Source organism: Xyrauchen texanus, chromosome 11 (assembly GCF_025860055.1).
Source record: "Xyrauchen texanus isolate HMW12.3.18 chromosome 11, RBS_HiC_50CHRs, whole genome shotgun sequence".
NCBI classification, from domain to species: domain Eukaryota; kingdom Metazoa; phylum Chordata; class Actinopteri; order Cypriniformes; family Catostomidae; genus Xyrauchen; species Xyrauchen texanus.
Window position 1 is genome coordinate 4,624,207 of NC_068286.1, and position 22,427 is coordinate 4,646,633.

Genomic DNA, 22,427 nt, shown 5'->3' on the forward strand with positions numbered 1-22,427 from the left:
ATGTTGCATGTTTTGAGCAGGAAATAAAGAAGCTTCTATAGTCTTTTGACTGTGAATGATTTATTTATTTATTTATTTTTAGCTTTTAACATGAAAATAGTTCTTGAGGCTTGCATTTTGGACAAATGGATTGTAAAGACTGTTAATGCAACACCGCACGTTTATGGGTTCACATGTCTACTTCCCTGTGGAGTTAGTAAGTAAAGAGTTAGATACAGTAGATCTCTCCCTACCATTACAAATCATAATTTACAGCTCTCCAGTGGTAGATATGGTTAAAAAAAGACACAAATCACTTCATCTCATATATGTATGAAAGTATGTGAAGATGATGTCACCTGATCCACATTTACACAAAAGATCCTCAACTGTCGGTAGCATTTGTAGTGCAGTGATCTGTTCATCTGGCTGATTTAACCTCACAATGTATCTTTTCCTTTTAAATCAAATTTCTTCACAAAGTCTAACACACATGCAAAACATCCAGCATCTTATTAACATATTTAGAGCCAGCAGTTCTCATATTTCACTAATCATCACACAGTGAGATGCTCCAAACACGTCCGCCTGAGCCACATAATTAGGCAAAACCACTGCTGTCTTTACATGTGTCAAGTGTGAGTAAGTGAATGTTTTGGACTCTGTTGATTTGCATAGCATGGAAATCTATGCATCTCCATCAAAAGATATTTGTGTTCCGCATGAGAAAAAAGGTCATATAAGTTTGAGATGGTATAAGGGTGAGTAAATGATGAGAGAATTAACATTTTTGGTAAATATTGCATTGCAGCATGAATGTCTTGCACACTTAAATTGTCTGCTTTTATGTGCAGTTGTTTTTGTTATTAGGTTTGAAGGGTTAGGGTTGGATTTTTGTTATGTTCATCTTTTTATTTGATAAGTATGTTTTTGTTGATCATCATCATGGCTGGGATTTGTACACCGATTTTTTATAGCATGTTTATGACTGTGCATCTGTGATTAATTGTATTGAATGATGTTGTCACACTCGACCGAGAGAACATCTGCTCAGCATCAATATTGCATCTCACTATTCTTACTACTTTTACTACAGATGCTTAAAGATACTTACTAAATTAACCATATATAATCTTTTTCAGTGTACCATGGCAATGATATACTCAGTGTGATTTTGTGAGTGAAATGTTTGGGTTTGACATGGAAGTTGAAAGTTTGTACAAATGAGTGTGTAGTTTTGAGATTGTGCTCAGAGTTTTGGGGAAATAGTTGATTGTTTCATAAATGTTTGTCTTGGTAAATGAGAACAACTTAGTTGAAGCAGATGTTCTCCATGTTTAACATGTAGTTGAATGTGTTTAAAAACTCAATAATGCTAAATAACTTTAAATAAATGGTTTATATATTTTATTAATTAATATGAGTAAGAATTGCATATTACTACAATACATCTGCTTACAGTCTACTTTACACTAAACACTTTAAACACCATGACCCTCTGCTATATATAAAATATAGTATCTCACAAAAGTGAGTACACCCCTCACAATTTTGTAAATATTTGAATATTTGGACATTTTCACTTAGGGGTGTACTCACTTTTGTTGCCAGCGGTTTAGACATTGTGAAATAGTGAGTGTATAGCTTGTCCCCTCAAAATAACTCAACACACAGCCATTAATGTCTAAACCGCTGGCAACAAAAGTGAGTACACCCCTAAGTGAAAATGTCCAAATATTCAAATATTTACAAAATTGTGAGGGGTGTACTCACTTTTGTGAGATACGGGACAAGCTATACACTCACTATTTCACATTGTAGCAAAGTGTCATTTCTTCAGTGTTGTCACATGAAAAGATATAATCAAATATTTACAAAAATGTGAGGGGTGTACTCACTTTTGTGAGATTCTGTAAATTATTCACAATTAACAATATAATGTTTTAAAAATGCTATTGTAGATTTTCATAAAAATATATTGACACCTGTAAAATATGACTGAGTACATAACATGTTAATAGCTTCAATTAACAGAAAAACACTAAGACTTACATCACATGCGAGTAATAATAGAATCACTTTAAAATAACAGCACTGGAGAGATTTTCATTCTCTAAACACGGACTCTGAAACTTTCTATGAATTTTGGGGGGCACTTTTGATGGCTCTACTTTCAGGTCCAGGGAAAATAGTGTTCAACCAATCCACATACTGCTGCCTGATCTGAAAGACAATGAGAGGAGATGAGTAGATGTTTATATAATTTTGTATTGTTTGATTGTAGCAGGATAGGATGACATATTCCTGTAGTACTGATTTGTGACATGCCTCTTTTTTTGCATTATGTACTTGTTAACCAATCCAATCAGTGCCCATGTGTGTGTCATTAAAAGGTCTTTCTAGGGCCTGATTTTACTACCTGAAAGTGGAGTTCAGGGACACTTTTTTATTGTTCGGCAGGCTGCTGATCCCCAGTTACATGGTGTCCTCTGTACATCTGCTAATGGTATTTACCCTTCTGTCACTCACTCGATGTTGTGCCGAATAAAGTGACACAAGGGGTCTTCCTGGGACGCCAAACGTACATCTGAACCTGAGAAAAGGCCAATGTCAAGTTGGCAGACAGAATTTGCATGCCCCGCCCCGGACATACGGGTATAAAGGGAAGCAGGGCAGTGAGTGCCAGTCACAATTTTTCTTCGGAGCCGAACGGTTGTGCAACAGCAAGCTGAGTTCACCACTGTTCCACTCACCTCTACTGGCGATAAGCTGTTGGATCTACGCCGCGCTTCCAGCTGGCGTTCTCTCTCTCTGAGCGCAAAACAGTCCATGCCACTGGGCACTTTGACAGCGCTTTCATTGCCTGAAAGAGTGTTTCTCCTCCTAAAAAGAGTTTATTTCCTCTAAAAGAGTTTGAGTTCCCACTCATAAAAGAGCAATACACAGCAGGCGTTGAACATCCTTTTCAGGATGTGTCTTTTTAAAGATGTTTTTCCGCCTGTGTAGATTTCTCTCCACTTCTGACGGTCATAAAAGCTGCTTCACGTGCCTGGGATCACACGCAGGCAGCGTTTTAAGAATGGTTCATGTTCTCAGTGCGACATGGCAACATTGCGGTCGTGGCTTTCTTTTCTCACGAGAGAAAGCCACTTCAGCCGCCCACCATTGAAGAGCGTCACAGCGGTGTGTGATGCTGATGACTCGGCTGCCACCTTCGGGTCTGCTCGCCCAGTCTGAGGCTGACGCGCAGATGTCCGCTATGCTTTCCCGGGCCACCGTGAGCACGAGGCTGGACTGGAAAACTCTGCCCCCCCCTCACGGCTACTCGATCGGTTCCTCGGGTCAGGGCGCCGCATGACGAGCTGACACGGTCGCGGAGGGCACCTTTTACTACCCAGAACCGACCCCTTCGCTCGTCCGCTCTCACTACCCTGGATGGCGGGGCAGCACACAGGTACACGGAGGTCCCCCAGGTGGACAGAGCTGTTGCGATCCACTTGTGTCCAGAGAACACCGCCCGGTACTCGCCTCCAGAGCCTGTAGAATGACTTCATCACTGACCTGGAAAGTCTACTGCGCCACCGGACAGGCCGCCTCCGCCCTGCATGCCATGGCTCTCCAGCAAGTTCACCAAGCCAAGGCACTCAAAGATCTGCACCTGGGTAGTTCTGACCCCGACGTGCTGCAGTAACTGCACTCTGCCACCGACCTCGCTCTCAGAGCCACTAAGGTTACAGCGCAGGCACTTGGGCGGGCGATGGCCATCCTCGTGGTCCAGGAGCGTCACCTCTGGCTGAACATGGTCAAGATGTACGGCATTGACATGAATCACTTTCTCAATGCCCCCGCCTCCCAGCTTGGCCTCTTTGGCGACACTGTCGACGACTTCGCCCAGCAGTTTTCGCCGGTGAAGAAGCAGATGGCACATCTTGCTGCGGTGCCGCCAAACCAACGGGCCCAGTCTGCTCACTTATGGCGTCCCCCTGTAGCTAAACAACAGGTAGCTCTGCCTCAACCCGGGCCCAGCTCTCAGCCCCAGCATCGAGCACCTCGCAGGTGGCGTACACCCCCCCCGTCTCCAGGACCCCTTCCAGGACCAGTAAAGATGTTCGCTCCGGAGCTGGTACCAAGACCACTCCGTCCCCCGGTGGAGGGCCGGGAGGAGAATCCTTGTTTCATTTGCTGCACCGCCTTCGGGTCGTGGCGGGTTGTGAACAATCTTGGACCTGCGAGTTCTCAACCGGGCCTTACACAGACTGCCGTTCAAAATGCTCACACAGAAACAGATTCTTACCTGCGTTCGACAGCTAGATTGGTTTGCGGCGGTAGACCTGAAGGATGTGTACTTCCACGTCTCCATTCTGCCTCGACACCGACCCTTCTTATGGTATGCGTTCGATGGCCAGGTGTATCAGTATAAGGTCCTCCCCTTCGGACTGTCCCTGTCCCCTCACGTCTTCGTGAAGATTGCAGAGGCAGCTCTTGCCCCGCTATGGGAAGTGGGCATCCACATACTCGACTACCTCAACGACTGGCTCATCCTGGCACACTCTCGAGAGTTACTGTGCGCTCACAGGGACCAGGTGCTCAGGCATCTCAGCCATCTAGAGCTTCAGGTCAACTGGGAAAAGAGCAAGCTCGTCCCGGTTCAGAGCATCTCTTTTCTCTGCATGGAGTTAGACTCAGTTTCAATGACAGCTCGTCTCAGCAATGAGCGTGCTCAGTCAGTGTTCAGGTGCCTCGTTCTCTTCGAGCCCGGCACAGCGGTTCCTCTAAAAAAATTCCAGAGGCTCCTGGGGCATATGGTATCCTCAGCTGCACCACTTGGGTTGATGCATATGAGACCGCTTCAGCACTGGCTACAGACTCGAGTCCTGAGATGGGCATGGTGCCACGGCATATACGGTGTGACAATCACCCCTTTTTGCCATCAAACTTTCAACCCTTGGACAGACCTCTGCTTTCTGCGGACAAGAGTCCCCTTGCAGCAGGTGTCCAGACGTGTCGTGTTGACCACAGATGCCTCTCGACCGGGTTGGGGCACCGTGTGCAACGGGCACGCTACCACTGGCCTCTGGACAGTACCCCGGCAGCATTTTCACATCAACTGCCTAGAGTTGTTGGCTGTATCTCTTGCCCTACGGAGGTTTCTCCCACTAATCCAGGGAAAGCACATCTTGATCCATTCAGACAGCGTACATAAATCACCAAGGTGGCGTGCACTCTTGCTATATGTCACAACTCATCCGTCATCTCCTCCTTTGGGGTCACTGCGTGCCACTCAAATCCCTGGCAACTGCAACACGACGGTGGACACAATGTCGCGGCAGGTTTTGCCCAGGGGAGAGTGGAGGCTCCACCCCCAGGTGGTCCAGCTGATTTGGAATCAATTCGGCAAGGCACAGATAGATCTCTTTGCCTCCCAAGACAACTCCCACTGCCTGCTCTGGTACTCCCTGACAGGAGCTCCTCTCGGGACAGACGCACTTCTAAAACATGATTTAATTATTGTATCTTATTTAATATTTGTGCATGTCATTACTTTTTAACTTTTCCATTTACTCAATCTATCACTGAATGGAATCATGGCCTGGTTTTGGGGTATTTGCTGGATTTATTACTGTTCTGTTTGTGCTTGTTTACTAAGCCCTTGCAGCTCTGCTCCGAATTAGGCCTATTTAATAATGGGCGTCATTCTGTCTGATAATTTAGTATTGTTGTTTTGTCAGCTGGTATTGTCTATATACATCTTTTATTTCCATTCCATGTTGCAGGTTCTTAGTGCAAGGAGGCTAGCTCTTTTATACTGGTGGTGGTATCCCCCCTCATGGTGTGCCATGTTCATGCACATTCGAATGTTGTTTCTTTGAGACCAATTGATTCCATTGCTAGCCTGTCCCTTTTGCTGGAAAGCCTCAGCCCTGTTGGCTTGGTAATTATGTCTTATTGCAGGGCGGCTGTGGCTCAGGTGGTAGAGCAGGTCATCCACTAATCGCAGGGTTGGTGGTCCGATTCCCGGCCCACACGACTCTATGTGCCGAAGTGTCCTTGGACAAGACACTGAACTGCAAGTTGCTCCCAATGGCAGGCTAGCGCCTTGCATGGCAGCTCTGCAGCCATTGGTGTATGAGTGTGTGGGTGAATGAGACACAGTGCAAAGCGCTTTGAATACCTCTAAGGTTAAAAAGGTGCTATATAAGTGCAGACCATTTACCATTTATTGTGCTTCTTAACATTTTGTGCCTTTGTATTTGTCTGCATAATATTTGGTTGATGGTAAAGAGCTGCTGTGATTGGAGAGACACTTGAGCAAATGCACACCTTAAGTTTGGAGGTGCAAGTTAGGACAAAATCTTTCAAAAGAAAAAAATATTTAACCGCAAACTCTCTTATAAGTTTTTTTTTGAACATTTTTGGAAAATTTACTTTTAAGATTTATCTCAAGAATTACATGTTCCCAATTGTTGAGTGTGAGAAATTCAGAAAAATCGATTTGCCTTTTTTTTTTAATAACAAAATGAGGTGCATGTCAACACAAAACTTTAATAAACAGTTTTTTTTCTTTAGCATACCTAACTACATCCTTTATTTATGGATGGAAGTAAAAATGGTTTAACTATTTTGACATTGACATTACTTGGATGTGGTTAGTGACATTAACTCAATTTTAATATTAAAGATTATTTGTAAGATGTCTTTCATACGTACTATTATCCTACAGGTAAAGTAAATGAAGGCTGACCTCATTATTGAGGACACAGTAGATAATGAAGATGAAGGTTCCTTGCTGGGAGTTCAAGCACAGAAAAATAATCTCCACCACCTCATTTTTATTTGTGAAGAAACCCAGAATCCAGGGGCAACCAAGAACCACAAACTGGGACAGTGTTTTAAATACCAGAGTCCTGAGGAGAGAGAGATTAAGCAAGGGAACAAAACATATTTATGGAATGTCTCTTGAGAGTCTCTTTACAATATTTTAAACACAATGTTTGTTACTTAGTTTGTTTCATCTGTGAAACTCCTGCATTCAGTTTTGTGAGAGTTGAGTTCAGACTGACGATGATGCTGATGAAGAGAATCACGTTTAACTGCAAAAAACACAGAAGAGTCAAATCAATTTATTTTTTACTTCTGCTTACTTTTCCCCATTGAACTTTAAATCTATTTATAGGCATAAGCATACATCATATTATTGTGGCAGATGAGTAAAGCATTAATTAAACAACACAAAAACTGCCTTTAGAAGGCAATATATTGTTTCCGTTTAGTTCACTTCAGTGCAGCGTTGCTGACGCAATAGTGACACACAAGTGGACATGTGGTCTGAAGCCCTTATACAATCACGCCAATTTATTGAGCTTTAACAACGGCCCTAAGGAGCTATGTCATGGGTTCATTTTAAGTTATCTCACTAGCGTCATCACTCTGATTTTCTTCATTTCAAGTGCACACATTTTTCTAGTGACTCATGCTGAAATTAAGATTATGTTCTCCCTTTTGAGAAGCAACACTTTAGGATGTTGTTGGAAATGACCAAGGACAACGACGCTTCATCAAGGCTCGCCACATCTCACTGCAGGCCACACATGCCCGTTACACCAGTTCTGCAGCCTCTGATATGGAGCCACATGAGATTTGAGCCTCAAGGATCTGGCTCTTGACTTGAGGAGATGGAGAGAGGATGGACACTGAAATTGACCTTGTGTTTAACACCGTTCCACTAGGCAGAAGCTCCGTGTCAGACATGCTCCTAGAGGTGGTATGCAGCCTAGTCCGGTGACCATTTTCTTGCAAAACGGCACGTGAGAATCGCACATTTCTCTGGCTCTGGGAGCGAAGAAGAGTGAAAAGAGCATTTTTGTTTTACAGTTATGGCAAACCAACACGCAGGGTGCTTCTTTGGCATTACTGTTCTCCCTGGGTCCCATAAGGAGACCTTACACAAGTCTGTGTAACTCATTTCGACCACTTCATAGATGCGCTGCCGTTTTGTAGGGGAGGAGACGCAAAATACTAACTCTGTCCCTATTCGATGGCGGCATGGACATAATGCTCCTCGCTCCTTGCTTCTTTTAGACTGTGCTGACACTGCATTCACTGATTTTGCATCCTTCCAAGGGTTAAGGAGTTTTGGTTTGAGCTCACTGTTTGACTCACTCATACTTGCCAGTGTCAGTGTGTATGGAAGGCCAAATGAGTCTCAATTTGACATAAAAAAAAGAAAAGAATCACTATCAGAATTAGCTCTGTCTCCCCCTGTGGCTCATGCTGGGAAATTAGCATTTAGTGTTCACAACTCAAGTTTAGCCTCTGCACCCATGGCCGAGTGTCTTGAGCCATGCATACTCTATGCAGTGTACAATATCTCATTGTCAAGCATCACATGTTGTTATCACACTGTACATATTTAAACAGTGTTTTAGTGGTCCAATCAGTTTCTGGCTCTTCAAACTGCCCTGCTTTAGGCATTGGCATAGGTTATAAACTTCCAAAGTTGAAAAAAACATCAACAATATTCCCTCACTTCCCTAATGAAGCCTTTTATAAATTTAATAGAGCTATTGTGGTAATACAATATTTATTATGAATATATTTCTGCCTAAAACACTACAGTCAATACGGTTAGTGTTACTATAGTAAATTCTAGGGATGCACCGATCCGATACCTGGTCCTACGAGCCCGATCCAAATCTGACACTGTGTGTTAGTCATGTTCGTTACTGTCAAGACCCAAAAATGACATTAAAGAACCATAAAAACACCATTAAAGCAGTTTATATGAGTTGTGCAATTTGTTCAAAAACAATTTTTTCTACTGAAGACTTGAAGACTGGAATTACTGTTAATGTTGCTGCTACATTATCCAGTATACTAGATAAAATGTGTTTCTTAATAATCTATACATTTATATTGAACTAATGTGTAATTAGAGGTTTGTGTTTCTTTACATATTAAAGATTACACCCAATTAAAAAAACAACAACACTGGTATCGGATTGGGATCGGTGTCGGCCGATACTGAGATTTCCGATATCGGAAGAGAAAAAGTGGTATCTGTGCATCCATAGAAAATTAATTATAAATATGGTGATGTGTGTAAAGGCTGCTAATTTATATCTGTGCATGTTCAGGTGTTTTCTCAGCATCAGTGCTGTTTTGTCGGGCTGTTTAATGTTTTCTCACCGAGAGGTTTGTACCAGAGAATTCTGTGACAAGTTCAAATGTTTCCGTGACTGACGCCGAATATATTCATTATGTTTAAACACACTGTAAAACTTACTGCTAGAACAACACAAACAGGTCCCAGAAAACTCCAGATAAAGCCTTTTTCGCTTTTAATCCAGCATCTGTTAATGGGGAAACACTCAAAATATAAATATCTACAGATTACATAAAAAGGCACAAAGTATAGCACACGTTTTAAATTAAATCTACATTTGAATAATAATTAGAACTAAAATACAAGCTTACTTTTCACTGCCATAACCCTCAGGAACCAGTCCAGCAGACACGCCCACCACAACAAAAGCAATCACATATCCAATCACAATCATGAATCTGCTGCTAAGCACCTCCCTCTGATTGGAGCTGATCTGTGATAGGTTCTTCACACAGATGAAAATCAGCACAGCTTCAATGAACATCCACACAAAGGAGGAGAGAAAGAGGAAGTGCAGAACACCTGATATCACTGCACACAACACCTGGAGACAATGAAAGACAGAAAGAGATTATATTTATTATAATTCTATAATGAACAGTACATTTCATCTGGAGTCGTCAATAATTCTCACGTGGTTAGGGCGTATGTAGTTCAAGAACTGTTGTGTGAGCAAGAACAGAAGGTGAGCCAACAGCAGACTCAAGCAGAGGTTGATTCGAGCCACATTGTTCACTCCAGGATTCCACCGACAAAAAGCAAAAGTCAACAGTGTCAAACTGAGGAACACCAGTCCCACGATAACAGCCACCAAATTCAGTATTTCCATCAGTGGATCATCCTGAGAAAATATAGTCACATTAAACAGGAAACTGCATTATTTTCTGCTCCAGATCAAAACTCAATTCAGTGTTTGTACTGTTGTGAATACTTTTGTGAATCAGTATTTGCTGAATATCTCCAACATTTGTAAAACCCCAAATCTCATTCAATGCAACCAACAAACAATGGCAATAGGGTGTGTTTGACTTCATTCAGCACTGCTAGCAGTTAGAAATTTTCCGCGTCACCATTACATATGCCATTAAAGTACCACGAAGGGGCTGTGTCTTGTTTTGAAGGCTGCGTGGAAGGTAGGACGCATCCTTTTAAGGCTCCAGTATACCGAGCATCATCCTTTAAACAAATCTTGTTTAAACGTCACAGCCTTCATAGGACAAACGGAAATGGAACATAACATGGTTGCTATGACAGCGCGCCACTCTTTAACAAGCACGAGTGAGAAGAAACAAAGTCCCTATAGAAGGGAATGTATGTGGTACATTTTAGTTATAAAGATTTAAAGAGAAAAGAAAATGTATTTTACAGGTGTACTTTTAGTCTAATACATTATTTTAATTATATATTCATACATATTATATACTCTGCACCCATCTACTAAGGTTCTTCAACATGGGAATTAACATTACTTGCGTTTGAACATCTTATTTACAGGCAAACTGTCGTTATTTATTTTTAGACATTTCCGTTGAAGCAAAGAATTGTGGGTTGTGAGTGCCCACAAAGGATACACCTCATGCATCCTCTGAATTTCCATAAAAAACGTCACATTCAAAGGCTGCATTCGAAGTGTTCTACTCGCTATTATGAAACAAGACAGCCTCGATGACGTAGCGGCTGAGAAAGCTTCAAAATGAGACAGACAGTGAATCGAGAGCAGCCATCTGAAGCTCTGAATGATGACACTGCTGATTCATGATTGGCCAGACTCACAACGGGACAATGGTTACACGTGTTTCATGGGCCGCGTTCGCAATTGCATGCTTCACATTAGAGGTGTGCAGCGGAGCCATTATCTGTATTTGTATCTTTATCTGTTCATATGACAAAATGATCTGTATCTGTCTCTGTATTCGAATAGAACCTGGTGTGGGCGGGGTTTACACAGGAAGTGCATCAAAACTAAATGAAATGCCTATGTTTAAGTATTACTCTTACATTTATTGTTTCGATTAATAAAATATGACTTTTATATGACTTTTTATTATAATAGCCTAATAATAATAATAATAATAATGATAATGACAACATACAATTATTATTAAAAAAACTTGATTTTATGAAGCTGAATTTGTAGGCTACAATAACTGCGAATATCTTTGGGTTTCTCCTGGTATTTCAGATATTAATATCTGCATGAAACATTTTGTTTGTCTGTTCATGTATAATAATATTGTGGATGTAAGAGGTGGCAAGCAAAATGTGAAATGTTGAGGACACATTTTGCAGTGAATATTAAATACAAATTCAAACATTAAAAGAAATAAAAATAAAATCAATACAGCCTAAAATCAGGTGAATGTCCAGTATTTTAGAAATTTTTACCTCAGAGTTCAAAAATGCAAAAATCCTCAGATTTAAGGAAGAAGAAGAAAAGGATGTTTCAGTTTCTTTGTTTTATATAAGGAGGAATATTCCTAATAGATGAATACTCTGTGGACCATTTTAACTTTTTTTTCGGAATAAAGTCTTAACCAGATCATTTTCTTAATCGATGATGTGGATATAAATGTGGTCAATTTTAAAAGACGGATAGACGAGCTCTGATGTAAAATCATCTCAAATACATGAGAATCACATGTGAATCATGTGATACATTAACAAAAGTGTATATGATGTCGTATCTGTAATGGCTGTGGGAAACAGGAGAAGGCAGACGAGTGATTTGGATCCAAACGCGGCTTTATTTATAAATCATAAACAAATAAACACAAAGAAAAGTCCACGCTGGGAAAAACTAAACTAAAACACAAAAGAACGCACGGCAGGAAGAACATAAATGAAGGGAAGGAATTAGGGGCATAGACAGCGAACATCCACGAAAGGCAGGGGGTAACCTCGAACGAACAAGGGGAACAGAGAGAGAACCACGAGAGAACATAGGAAGCGACATGAAACGCCAACGAACGACAAAGGGAAGGGGAGAGAGCGGGGTTTAAATAAACAGACAAGGCAATGACAAAATAACAGACAATTGCGGACAATAACACAGTGATCAGGGCTGGGAGTGTGATCCGGGAATTGTGGGAAGTGCAGTTTCACACACGGACAGTGAGACTCAGGGTGGACAACAGGGAAAACGTGACATGGAACGGGATCGGTGACGGGTGAAACGGAACACACGGAGCAGACAACAAGGAAACGTGACATAAACGTGACTAGTGAGACAGAGAAGACAGGGCAGACAACAAGGGATCGTGACAGTATCTTAGTTTATATTACACTTGATAAGCTCCAGACGCGCACAATTCACAGAAACCGCAAACGGAGTCGAGACCGTGCACATCTGATCTGAAAACACACAGTTCGGATTTTAATTAATAAAGTTTACACTTTAGAAATATTGGCTGCACAGATTCATAAAGTCGTTGTAATTTTGTATATGTTTATTTAAATTGTCACTTTATCTTTGTGCTTTTTGTATAATCAGTCAAACGAACAATTTATATATTATTCAGATGAATCTGTTCTTTGTTTTGAAGTCATTATCTTTTAGGGAAGCACGATTTGATCATCAGGTTCCTGAGAGCCGTGAGGAGGTTAAACCCCCCCAGGTCGCACCTCGTTCCATCGTGGGACCTCTCCATGGTCCTTCAGGGCCTTCGGGGAGCTCCCTTCGAGCCCCTTGAGTCAGCAGAGCTAAAAGCGCTCTCTCTGAAGACCGCCCTCCTGACGGCGCTCACCTCCATCAAGAGGGTAGGGGACCTGCAGGTGTTCTCTGTCAGCGAACTGTGCCTAGAGTTCAGTCCGGCTTACTCTCACGTCATCCTGAGACCCTGACCGGGCTACTTGCCCAAGGTTCCCACGACCCCTTTTAGGGATCAGGTGGTGAACCTGCAAGCACTGCCCCAGGAGGAGGCAGACGCAGCCTTGGCATTGCTGTGTCCAGTGGGCACTCTTCGCATCTACTTGGATCGCACGCAGAGCATTAGAAGCTCCAAGCAGCTCTTTGTCTGCTACCAGGGGTAGAATGGATGTTCTTCCTCACTAGCCTAGCAGCCGTCGAGTCTTCGGAGAGGCTCGCTGCCACCCCAGTACGGGCGTCACCAGGACCGTGCTCCACATGTGCTGGTTGTCCCCTAGGCAACCCCGTGTATATTCCGCAAAATGGTTTCCCTGACGGTAAACCGTGACTTCCTTGGGCAGAGGGCCCTCTGTCCTTGGTTGCAGTGTTTGTAGTAACTCCTCCCCCCTTCGGTAGGATCTACCACGGCCCCGCTCGGCACGATGTGCTTCCGCTCCTAACCGGTAAGACCGTGTGTTGTATTCCACCTAAACCCCCCTCCCCCCGGGTGTTGTCTCCGCAGTGTCCTCCTCTTTGGAACGACACCCCCCAGCTTGGACCATATATTTGGCCCCCAGCCGAACGATTTCGTTCCTTTTGTGGAGAACAATAGAGAGAAGGCCACGGCTGGGCCAGCCAGTCCTTATACTCCTGAGCAGTTAGCCGTTCCCTTACGTGCAGGGGACCGCTTCATGCCTGCCAGTGTGTTGGGGGTAGTTATGCGACGGCTTGCTGCGCTGGCTACGAGGCACACAGAGGTCTGCCCATCTCGCACCACCAGTCTGCATAACTCTGTTCAGCTCTTGTGGCGTTTTCCATTGGGACCCAGATAGGGAACTGACGTAACGTCCGTTCCTGATGGAGGGAACGAGACGTTGTATCCCTCCTTCCACAACACTGAACCAACCGCTTGGCTCGGCTCCTCAGTGCGATACCTGATGTGTGTTTGCAGCATCACTCCTTTTATACCTTTTATACTCCTTTTATGTCTGGGGGTGTGGCATGCAAATTCCACACGCCAATCTCCATTGGCCTTTTCTCAAGATCAGAGATGTCTGAGCTCCGCAGGAGCGACCCCTAGTGTCAACTCATCGACACAGCGTCTCATTCCCTCCGTCAGTAACCGAGACGATTTCTTTGGTAAAACTTGCTCTTAGCAGTTCTTTTCATAGCTTTTAATCAAAAATGTCTAGGTTACTTTTGTAACCTCCATTCCCCGATGGAGGGAACGAGATGTTTTGTCAATTGAAGCAACACTAGGGGTCTTTCTTGAAGGCCTCGTTTAACTCTGAACTTGAGAAATTTGTATGCCCCTCCCCTGGACATACAGGTATAAAGGGAGGAGGGAGTGCATCTGTTCATTCAGGTTTTGCACTGAGGAGCCGAGAATAATGTTTCGGCCATTACAGTGGCTCAGTACAGCGTCGTGGCAAGAGGGACACAACAGTAACCTAGACGTTTCCCTACTGTCACTCACTCGACGTTGTGTCGATTGAAGAGACACTAGGGGGTCCTTATCCAATAATGCCATGATGCTGAATCGTGTTACGTGAGCTGCTGATGCAGGTGCGAGCAGGTAGTTGCATGCTAGAGTAGCAGGCTGCATCAGACTACTCCAGGGGGGACGCCCTTTGTGACGAGGCATGATGTGAGATATGGCCTTCGTCTGTTTCTTCACTGCCAAAAACTGCTGGGTGAAATTATACTCTTTTAAAGAGCACAGTCAAAGCGCCCAGGGGCAGGGCTGCACTGGTGTGCAGTGAAGAGAGAAAGCTGCTGATATGCGCCATAATCCAATAGCAATATGCTCTGCAGAGGTGAATGTTGCAGTAGTAGTACTATCAGCTGATTGCACAACTGCTCGGCTCCGAAGAAAAAATCTGAAAGAACAGACGCACGCCCTCCTCCCTTTATACCCGTATGTCCTGGGGAGGGGCATGCTAATTCTGTCAGCCAATTTATCATTGGCCTTTTCTCAAGTTCAGAGGTAAACGAGGCCTTCAAGAAAGACCCCTAGTGTCACTTCAATCGACAAAACTTCGAGTGAGCGACAGTAGTGGAACACTTAGCTAGGAAGTATTTGTAGAACTCCTAGTTGTACTATAAAAATCTTTGTGAATATGGGTGCTGAAGTCACAACGAGGCCTTTGTGTTTTATGAAGCTATTCCAATTAACTTCCATTTTTCACGCTCGCGGTTAATCCTAACCATTGCAAAATGAGCAACCATCTTCTCTGTATGTAAGTCTATTTTGTTATTCATCGTTTGAGTTTTTTCTGTTATTAAATGTGTCGTCTTGTTGGTGCTCTTGTATGGCTGATGGCATGTTCCTGGGACAATGAAGTTAAAAATGTGGTAACCCTCTACAAGCGCTGCTGTTTTGTTCCTACTTAGTTAATTTTTCCAGCCAAACTCCAAATCACCGGTCAGATATTGCTTTTATCCTCCCCTGGAGAAGTATCAGCCTTTCTTCAAAATAACCAGCCAGGTATTTCCCCCACTCCCTCTACTTCTTGAGGCATTGACTTTGACGGCTTTGAAACCACTCTGATGCGGGAGCAGCCACCTTGTTGCTGGTGAGCTTTGTGTTTTTATTGCCCCGCGTTGTGTAAAACTGTTATCGGCCATGTAGACTCCTGTTGAATGGTGTTGCAAACATTATAAGATCTGTTACTCTCGGTGCTTTATATGCTCTGATTTATTTTTTATTTGTATGTACTTATGACATTATACTTTGTACATATAGTTCAAGGCTGTTGGACACACATGGTATGTGTAAACTTGGAAATTTAGGATATATTTTTGCCACGGTCTTTGGTTAATACTTTTGTTGTTTATACATAAGGCAGGTCTACTGCTCTCCTCTGTTTAACGGATGTGCTACCTAGTGAATATAGACACGTGGACACATAGACACACACTTATTCACGGGCACATTAACACACATAGGCTACATAAGCACATGCACGAAGCACCCTGACAAAAAATAAGGATGTTTGTTTGCTGTATCCCATGCTCACCTAATACAGCGGTTGCTTTTATTGTTTTTTTTTTTTATATACATCTGTTAATTGCTGGCATAGCCACATCATAGGGTTGGCTACTCACCAAGAGGTGTCATGCTTTTTGTTTATACTTTTATCATTAAACATATATACAGTCTAATTTGACAAACACCTAATTTACAAAGCTGATTTCAGGTCAAAGTTTTACCACGGACCTCCGTGAGACTTTTGTTAAATTATAGAATAGGCCACTATGATTGAAGCGCTTCCTTTTACATACAGCCACACATACGCACTTGCACGAGTATGCCCCAACACACACACACACACACACACACACACACACACACACACACACACACACACACACACACACACACACACACACACACACACACACACACACACACACACACAGACACTAACACAAGCACAAGCCCAAAGAGCACTGGCAGATGAAAATAAGGACATTTTTGCTGCACCCTATGCTTCTGTAATATTTTCCTTCCACTGCTGCAGCTGCTCTGGCTATTACACATATGTTGGTGACTATAGTTTACAATTGTTCCAATTGCTTTTACCAGACACACAGTGTTACACATTAAAATCTGTGATATTCTAATTGTTTTGTTCCTTTGTAAAAACAAAGTTCAAGTGTAAGTTAGGTGTTCTCTAAACTAGAAGCTCTGAGCACTGTTCGAGATCCCAGTTCCCTTCCAGATGCCTTTCTTCATTTAACCGTTTTTTTTTTTCCTCTCTTCATCCCCCGCCCTTGCCGCTGCCCACTACACACACACCCTCAAAATCTTGTAAGATATGACATCTACATCTAATTACAATCAAAGTCGGCCCATTCACTTTGTTTCTCTAAATACTAAGGGTATGAATACCTGGGTGAAAAGACAGAAAATAACATCCTATCTACAACAATTAAATTCAGACATAGCCAATTTATCTAAAAAAAGGCTGGGTTGGTCAAGTGTACCACTCCCAGGTCAATGCTAAGGCCAGAGGGACAGCAATCCTCATACATAAGGACATCCCCTTTCAAGCTGAGGAAGTGCTCGCTGATAAAAATGGGAGATTTGTCATTGTAGCAGGTCGACTATTCACCAGTCTCGTCATTTTGATCAAAGTTTACGTCCCAAACTATGATGATTACAACTTTTCTAACAAACTGTTCTCCGCCATTCCCTGTGATAAAATTATAAGTTGATAATAGGAGGCGATTTTAACTGTGTACTTAGCACCATGTTAGACAGATCATCAAACAAGGTCCAACCCCTCACCCGATCTGCAAAAGTTGTCAATGATTTCATAGCGCACAATGGTGTTTCGGACATTTGGAGATTCAAATTTAATACTCAAAAAGTATTCTCCTCTCCAATGTCCATTATACATAAACTTGCATCTATGAAGGACAAAACCTGCAAAAATAATAAATAAATACATAAATAAATAAATGTAATAATAAGAAAATAAATAAAGGAATAAATGTCTTAATAAAACAAATACAATTCGTTTTTAATTAAAGTTATTCATTAATTTATTTTTGTAGACTTTTTTCCCTTTATTTGTTATTTTCTCTTTTTATTTGTATTCTTTAAAACGTTTTTATTCTTTCATTTTTTTTATTATTATTTATATATGCATTCATTTTTTTTTTATATTTATTTATCCCCACCTGTATTTATTTCCATATTTAAATATTCCCACATGTATTTATTTTTATATTTATTCCTACATTTCTGTCTCTTGTATGATAATTATGTGGGCTGGTCCTGCTTACCATTGGTTTATCGTAGATTGAAGCATGTGCTCGATTACTCTGAACTTTTTTGATGTGACGTCAGGTCATAGCCATATCGCGTGTAAACTAAAGCTATTTGTGGGGCTAAAAACATAAGAGCTTAAGTCAATCCAAGATTTATTTGTTATACTACAATCACAAAATAAATGGGGAGCTGTTTCATCAACAAAACCACAAAATGAGCAAGTTTCATAAATGATATGATTTAACCTTATGCTTTTCTTGTTTTTCTGTGTATATAACTTCATATTTTGATGTCTGCAAATCCATAATATTGTTTTCTGTTGTTATGATTGTTCATTGTAAAAGATACAACCATGCTTCATTTCCCTGATCGTTTATGTATATATGTGTATATAAGTTCTGCAATAAATTTTTTTTTTTTTTTAAATCTATAGCTGACACTTCACATATATATAGAGATTTGCGCAACTTAGCGAATGAAGTCGATAACCACACATCAAATGACTATGTTTCATTTAGAGTAGAGGTGCTTATTGATGGTTTAGGAGAGCTGTAGGCCGGTATGAATGCTGAAGCATATCCTGGATTTTTAGACTCTCTGCAAAACGTTTCCCTGCATATTCTAAATTTGTGCGAGGCAGAGGGTGCTAAGGTGGGACATCCATCTTATTTGCTTCCGATAAGTACTATTGAGCTCTCAACCAATGATGCACTGGAGCTATGCAAGGACCGCCTCCCTCATTTCCATGTTGCACACAGAAAAGTAACAATAAATACATGTATAAATTAATAAATATATATGGAATATATATATATGGAAATATATATATGTGGGAATAAATAAATATAAAAAAATAAATGAACACATAAATAAAAAATTTAAAACAATGCAAAATAAATGAATAAATAAAAAAAAAGTAAAACATAAATATAGAAAATAATAAAGGAATAAAGTCATACAATAATAAATTCAGGAATAAATGTAATTAAAAACTAATTATTTTTGTTTTATCAAGACATTTATTCCTTTATTTATATTTTTATTATTACATTTATTTATTTATTATTTTTGCAGGTTTGGTCCTCCATACGCATCGACTATTTTCTCTTAGACAATAGACTGTATGGCATGTTAGCTCTTGCACATATCATAGTATTACAATCTTAAATCACGGTGCTGTCTCATTTCACATAGCTCTAACCAATTGTCTTAGGCCCTCTCGCAATTGGAGGCTTAACCCCCTCCTAATAGCTGACGAACATGGGAGACCCTCAATGCCAATCTTTGAGGGCAAATAATTGAATACTCTTCCAGGGCAAAAAAAGCAAGAGACTCAAAACTCAATGACATCTCGCAAGCCATTGCAGAGATTGACAACCACTACTCCTCTTCTCCGTCTCCAACACTTTTTAAAGAGAGACTGCAACTACAGATAGAATACGACTTACTTTCCACAGACAAGGCCACTTATTTACTCACAAAAGCGCGATTTAAGGTTTACGATTCAGGTGATATGGCTGGCAGGCTACTAGCCCAGCAAGCTCACCAAGCCCAATCATCTCGCCTTATTCCTAAAATGTATAGTCAAACAGGGGAGACTGTGACAGACCAATTGGAAATTAACGACACCTTCAAACAATACTACAGTAAATTATACAGCTCTGAATGTGATAATAACTTTTCACAGCTCAATCACTTCTTTGATAACCTTCACTTTCCTTCTGCCCCAGCTGAACAAAAATCATTACTTGGAGGTGCGATCTCCAAGGCAGAGATTCTAAAAGCTATCAATTCCTTGAAATGCAACAAGACTCCTGGGCCGGACGGGTATTCCTCCGAATTTTATAAAAACTTTGCACCCACGCTATGCCCTCTGCTCCAAGCCATGTTTAATGAATCTCTGTCATCTGGACAGCTCCCACCAACCCTACGACAAGCGCAATAACGCTTCTATCAAAAGGGGGTAAAAATCCACTTCAGTGCTCCTCCTACCGCCCAATCTTTCTGCTAAATGTGGATTACAAAATATTATCCAAGGTTCTCGCGGCTAGATTGGAGACAGTTATCCCACAAATTATCGCAGCAGACCAAACAAGCTTCATCTTAAATAGACACTCTATCTCAAATCTTAGAAGGCTTTTCAAGATTGTTTATTCTCCTCTGTCCCGCTCTCCAGAAATGTTTATATCTCTTGACGCTGAAAAAGCGTTTGACCGAGTTGAATGACAATATTTGTTTGCAACCTTAAAAAAAATGTGAGTCTGAAGATTCCTTTATCTCCTGGATAAAACTCCTCTACTCTCACCCTACAGCCAAAGTAATTACTAATGGACAGCAATCAGAGCATTTCTCTCTTGGCAGAGGCACACATCAAGGCTGCAGTCTGTCTTCTCTGCCCTTTGCCATTGCCATTGAGCCGCTGGCCATTGCTCTTAGACAATCTGGGGACTTCCGGGGTATAGAACATTGGGGCCTCATGCACAAATTATCCCTATATACAGACGACATTCTTTTATATGTCTCAGACCCACTAAGCTCTGTTCAACATCTTGGCTCAATTAAGAAATCTCTCCGGCTATAAAATAAATTAAAAACAAAAAGAGATGTTTCCTCTTAATCAGGCAGACACTTTAATCCCTGCATCACATTTCCCATTTAAAATTGTCAACAAGGACTTCAAATATCTTGGGCTAGAGATCACTCCTGCTTTTTTGTCCCTATTCACTAAGAATTTTAATGTCTTGTTTGAAAAATGTAAAAAAGACATGGCTAGATGGATGAATCTCCCGCTTTCCTTAGCAGGCCGAATTAATTTTATTAAAATGGTTATGTTACCAAAATTTCTTTACCTCTTTCAAAATATCCCCATTCGGATTAAAAAATCATTCTTTAGTTCATTGGAGAGGAGTGTATCTTCGTTTATTTGGAACGGTAAACAACCCAGAATCAAAAGAAGCACCCTCCAAAGACCTAAAAAGCTTGCTGGCCTAGCTCTACCTAATTATATTTACTATTATTGGGCATGTAATACAAAGACAATGTTACACTGGATTGGAAGAGGTTGTCCCAACGGGCACGAGGCCTGGATGCAAATGGAGTTTTCCTCTAGCTCATTTGATCTAGGCTCCATACTATGTGCCCCATCTCCTCCCCTCGAAGCCAATTCTGCGCTAACACAGTGGTCTATCACTCTATTAGAATTTGATCTCAATTTAGAAGACATTTTAAGTTGCAGACAACGTCTGTGCATTCTCCCATAAAGAATAATTATAACTTCCCTCCTTCTCTCTCAGATTCTACCTTTGGAACTTGATCCTCTAAGGACATTAAGTCTATTTCCATCTTTATGTGGAAGGCAAGTTCGGATCATTTGCCCAACTCTCTCAAATATTCAATTTACCAAAGTCTCACTTCTTTAGATTTCTCCAAATTAAACACTTTGTCCAGAAAAGTATAACCCCCTTTCCAGATTTTCCAGTGAGCAACACGGTTGACCATATCCTTTCATTATCCCCTTCACATAAAGGTCTAATTTTGATTCTTTACAACAGCATATGCGATATCTCACCGCACTCTTTGCAGGATGTCAGGAGACTTTGGGAGAACGATCTCGGTGAGGAATTTACAGATGATCAATGGACGGCTGTGCTTGACTTAGTACATACATCTACTCCTTGTGCCAGACACAGCGTGACACAACTCAAAATAGTTCTAAGAGCACAAATGACCAAGACAAGGCTGGTGAAAATCTTCCCTAATGTGAACCCTTCATGCCCTCGCTGTAAAGGTCGACCAGCGGACTTTAAACACATGTTCTGGTCCTGCCCCAAACTTAGCACGTTCTGGGCCAACATCTTTGGCGCCTACACTAAGATGCTTCAAAGAAACATCACCCCCAACACTGTAAGTGCCTTATTTTGATTAACCCTTGAAAATGGCCCCCTTATAGCATTCACTTCCCTGATTGCCAGGCATCTCATCCCCCTGGAAGGAACAAGCACCCCCCCAGCTTCACAAGGTGGATTAGAGATTTTATGTATTTCCTGAAGCTTGAGAAAATCAGATACACCCTTAAAGGCTCCTTGCAAACATTCAGGAAGGTCTGGGGCCCCTTTTTAGAGTACTATGAGAGCTTGCAAACACCATTAAATATGGATGACTAAGGTGTTATTATCAGAGTGAAGCAGCAGCACTTATTTACTTAGATATCTTATTTTTACTATTCTTATTATTTTCTTCCCCTCTTATTTTCGTCCTCTCATTCCTTTACTGTACTGGTAATCACTTATTTTGAAACTTTGTGCTAAATTGTATATGCTCCTTCTGCAATCCTTTGTTGGACAAGCACTTCAATTGACAATTATTCTTGTGAAGATCTGGATCTAAAAGGACAAACTGGGATGGTTGGGTGGGTTGGGGTGGGCGGTATCTTTCACATTGGTTACTATCTGTATAACACATCCATACTATGTTTGTATACATTTGGTCCAATATGTGCTGTAGAAAATGCTATATGGTTTAACGGAAAATCTGTAAAAAAAAATTATTTAAAAAAAAAGAATGCTTTTTTCAGGCAGGTTCAGCTAATGACATAAATTGATTGACAGGTGATCTCTCTATCCAAATGCTGATTGGTTCTTTAAACTGTGAGTTGGGATTTC

The 22,427-nt window shown here is 41.4% G+C and overlaps 1 protein-coding gene across 1 annotated transcript in view; it reads right to left on the bottom strand.

Annotated features, from left to right (window-relative positions):
• Positions 1–2,047: 2,047 nt before the first annotated feature.
• Positions 2,048–22,427, bottom strand: part of LOC127652041 (adhesion G protein-coupled receptor E3-like) — a 36,894-nt gene continuing 16,514 nt past the window's right edge. The window contains exons 9-14 of the mRNA XM_052138098.1: positions 9,777–9,983; positions 9,454–9,686; positions 9,263–9,329; positions 6,979–7,070; positions 6,722–6,884; positions 2,048–2,202 (exon numbers count right to left, since the gene is read on the bottom strand). Of these exons, the coding sequence (XP_051994058.1) occupies positions 2,116–2,202; positions 6,722–6,884; positions 6,979–7,070; positions 9,263–9,329; positions 9,454–9,686; positions 9,777–9,983 (849 nt within the window). The 3' untranslated portion in view covers positions 2,048–2,115. The remainder of the gene's footprint in view (positions 2,203–6,721; positions 6,885–6,978; positions 7,071–9,262; positions 9,330–9,453; positions 9,687–9,776; positions 9,984–22,427) is intronic.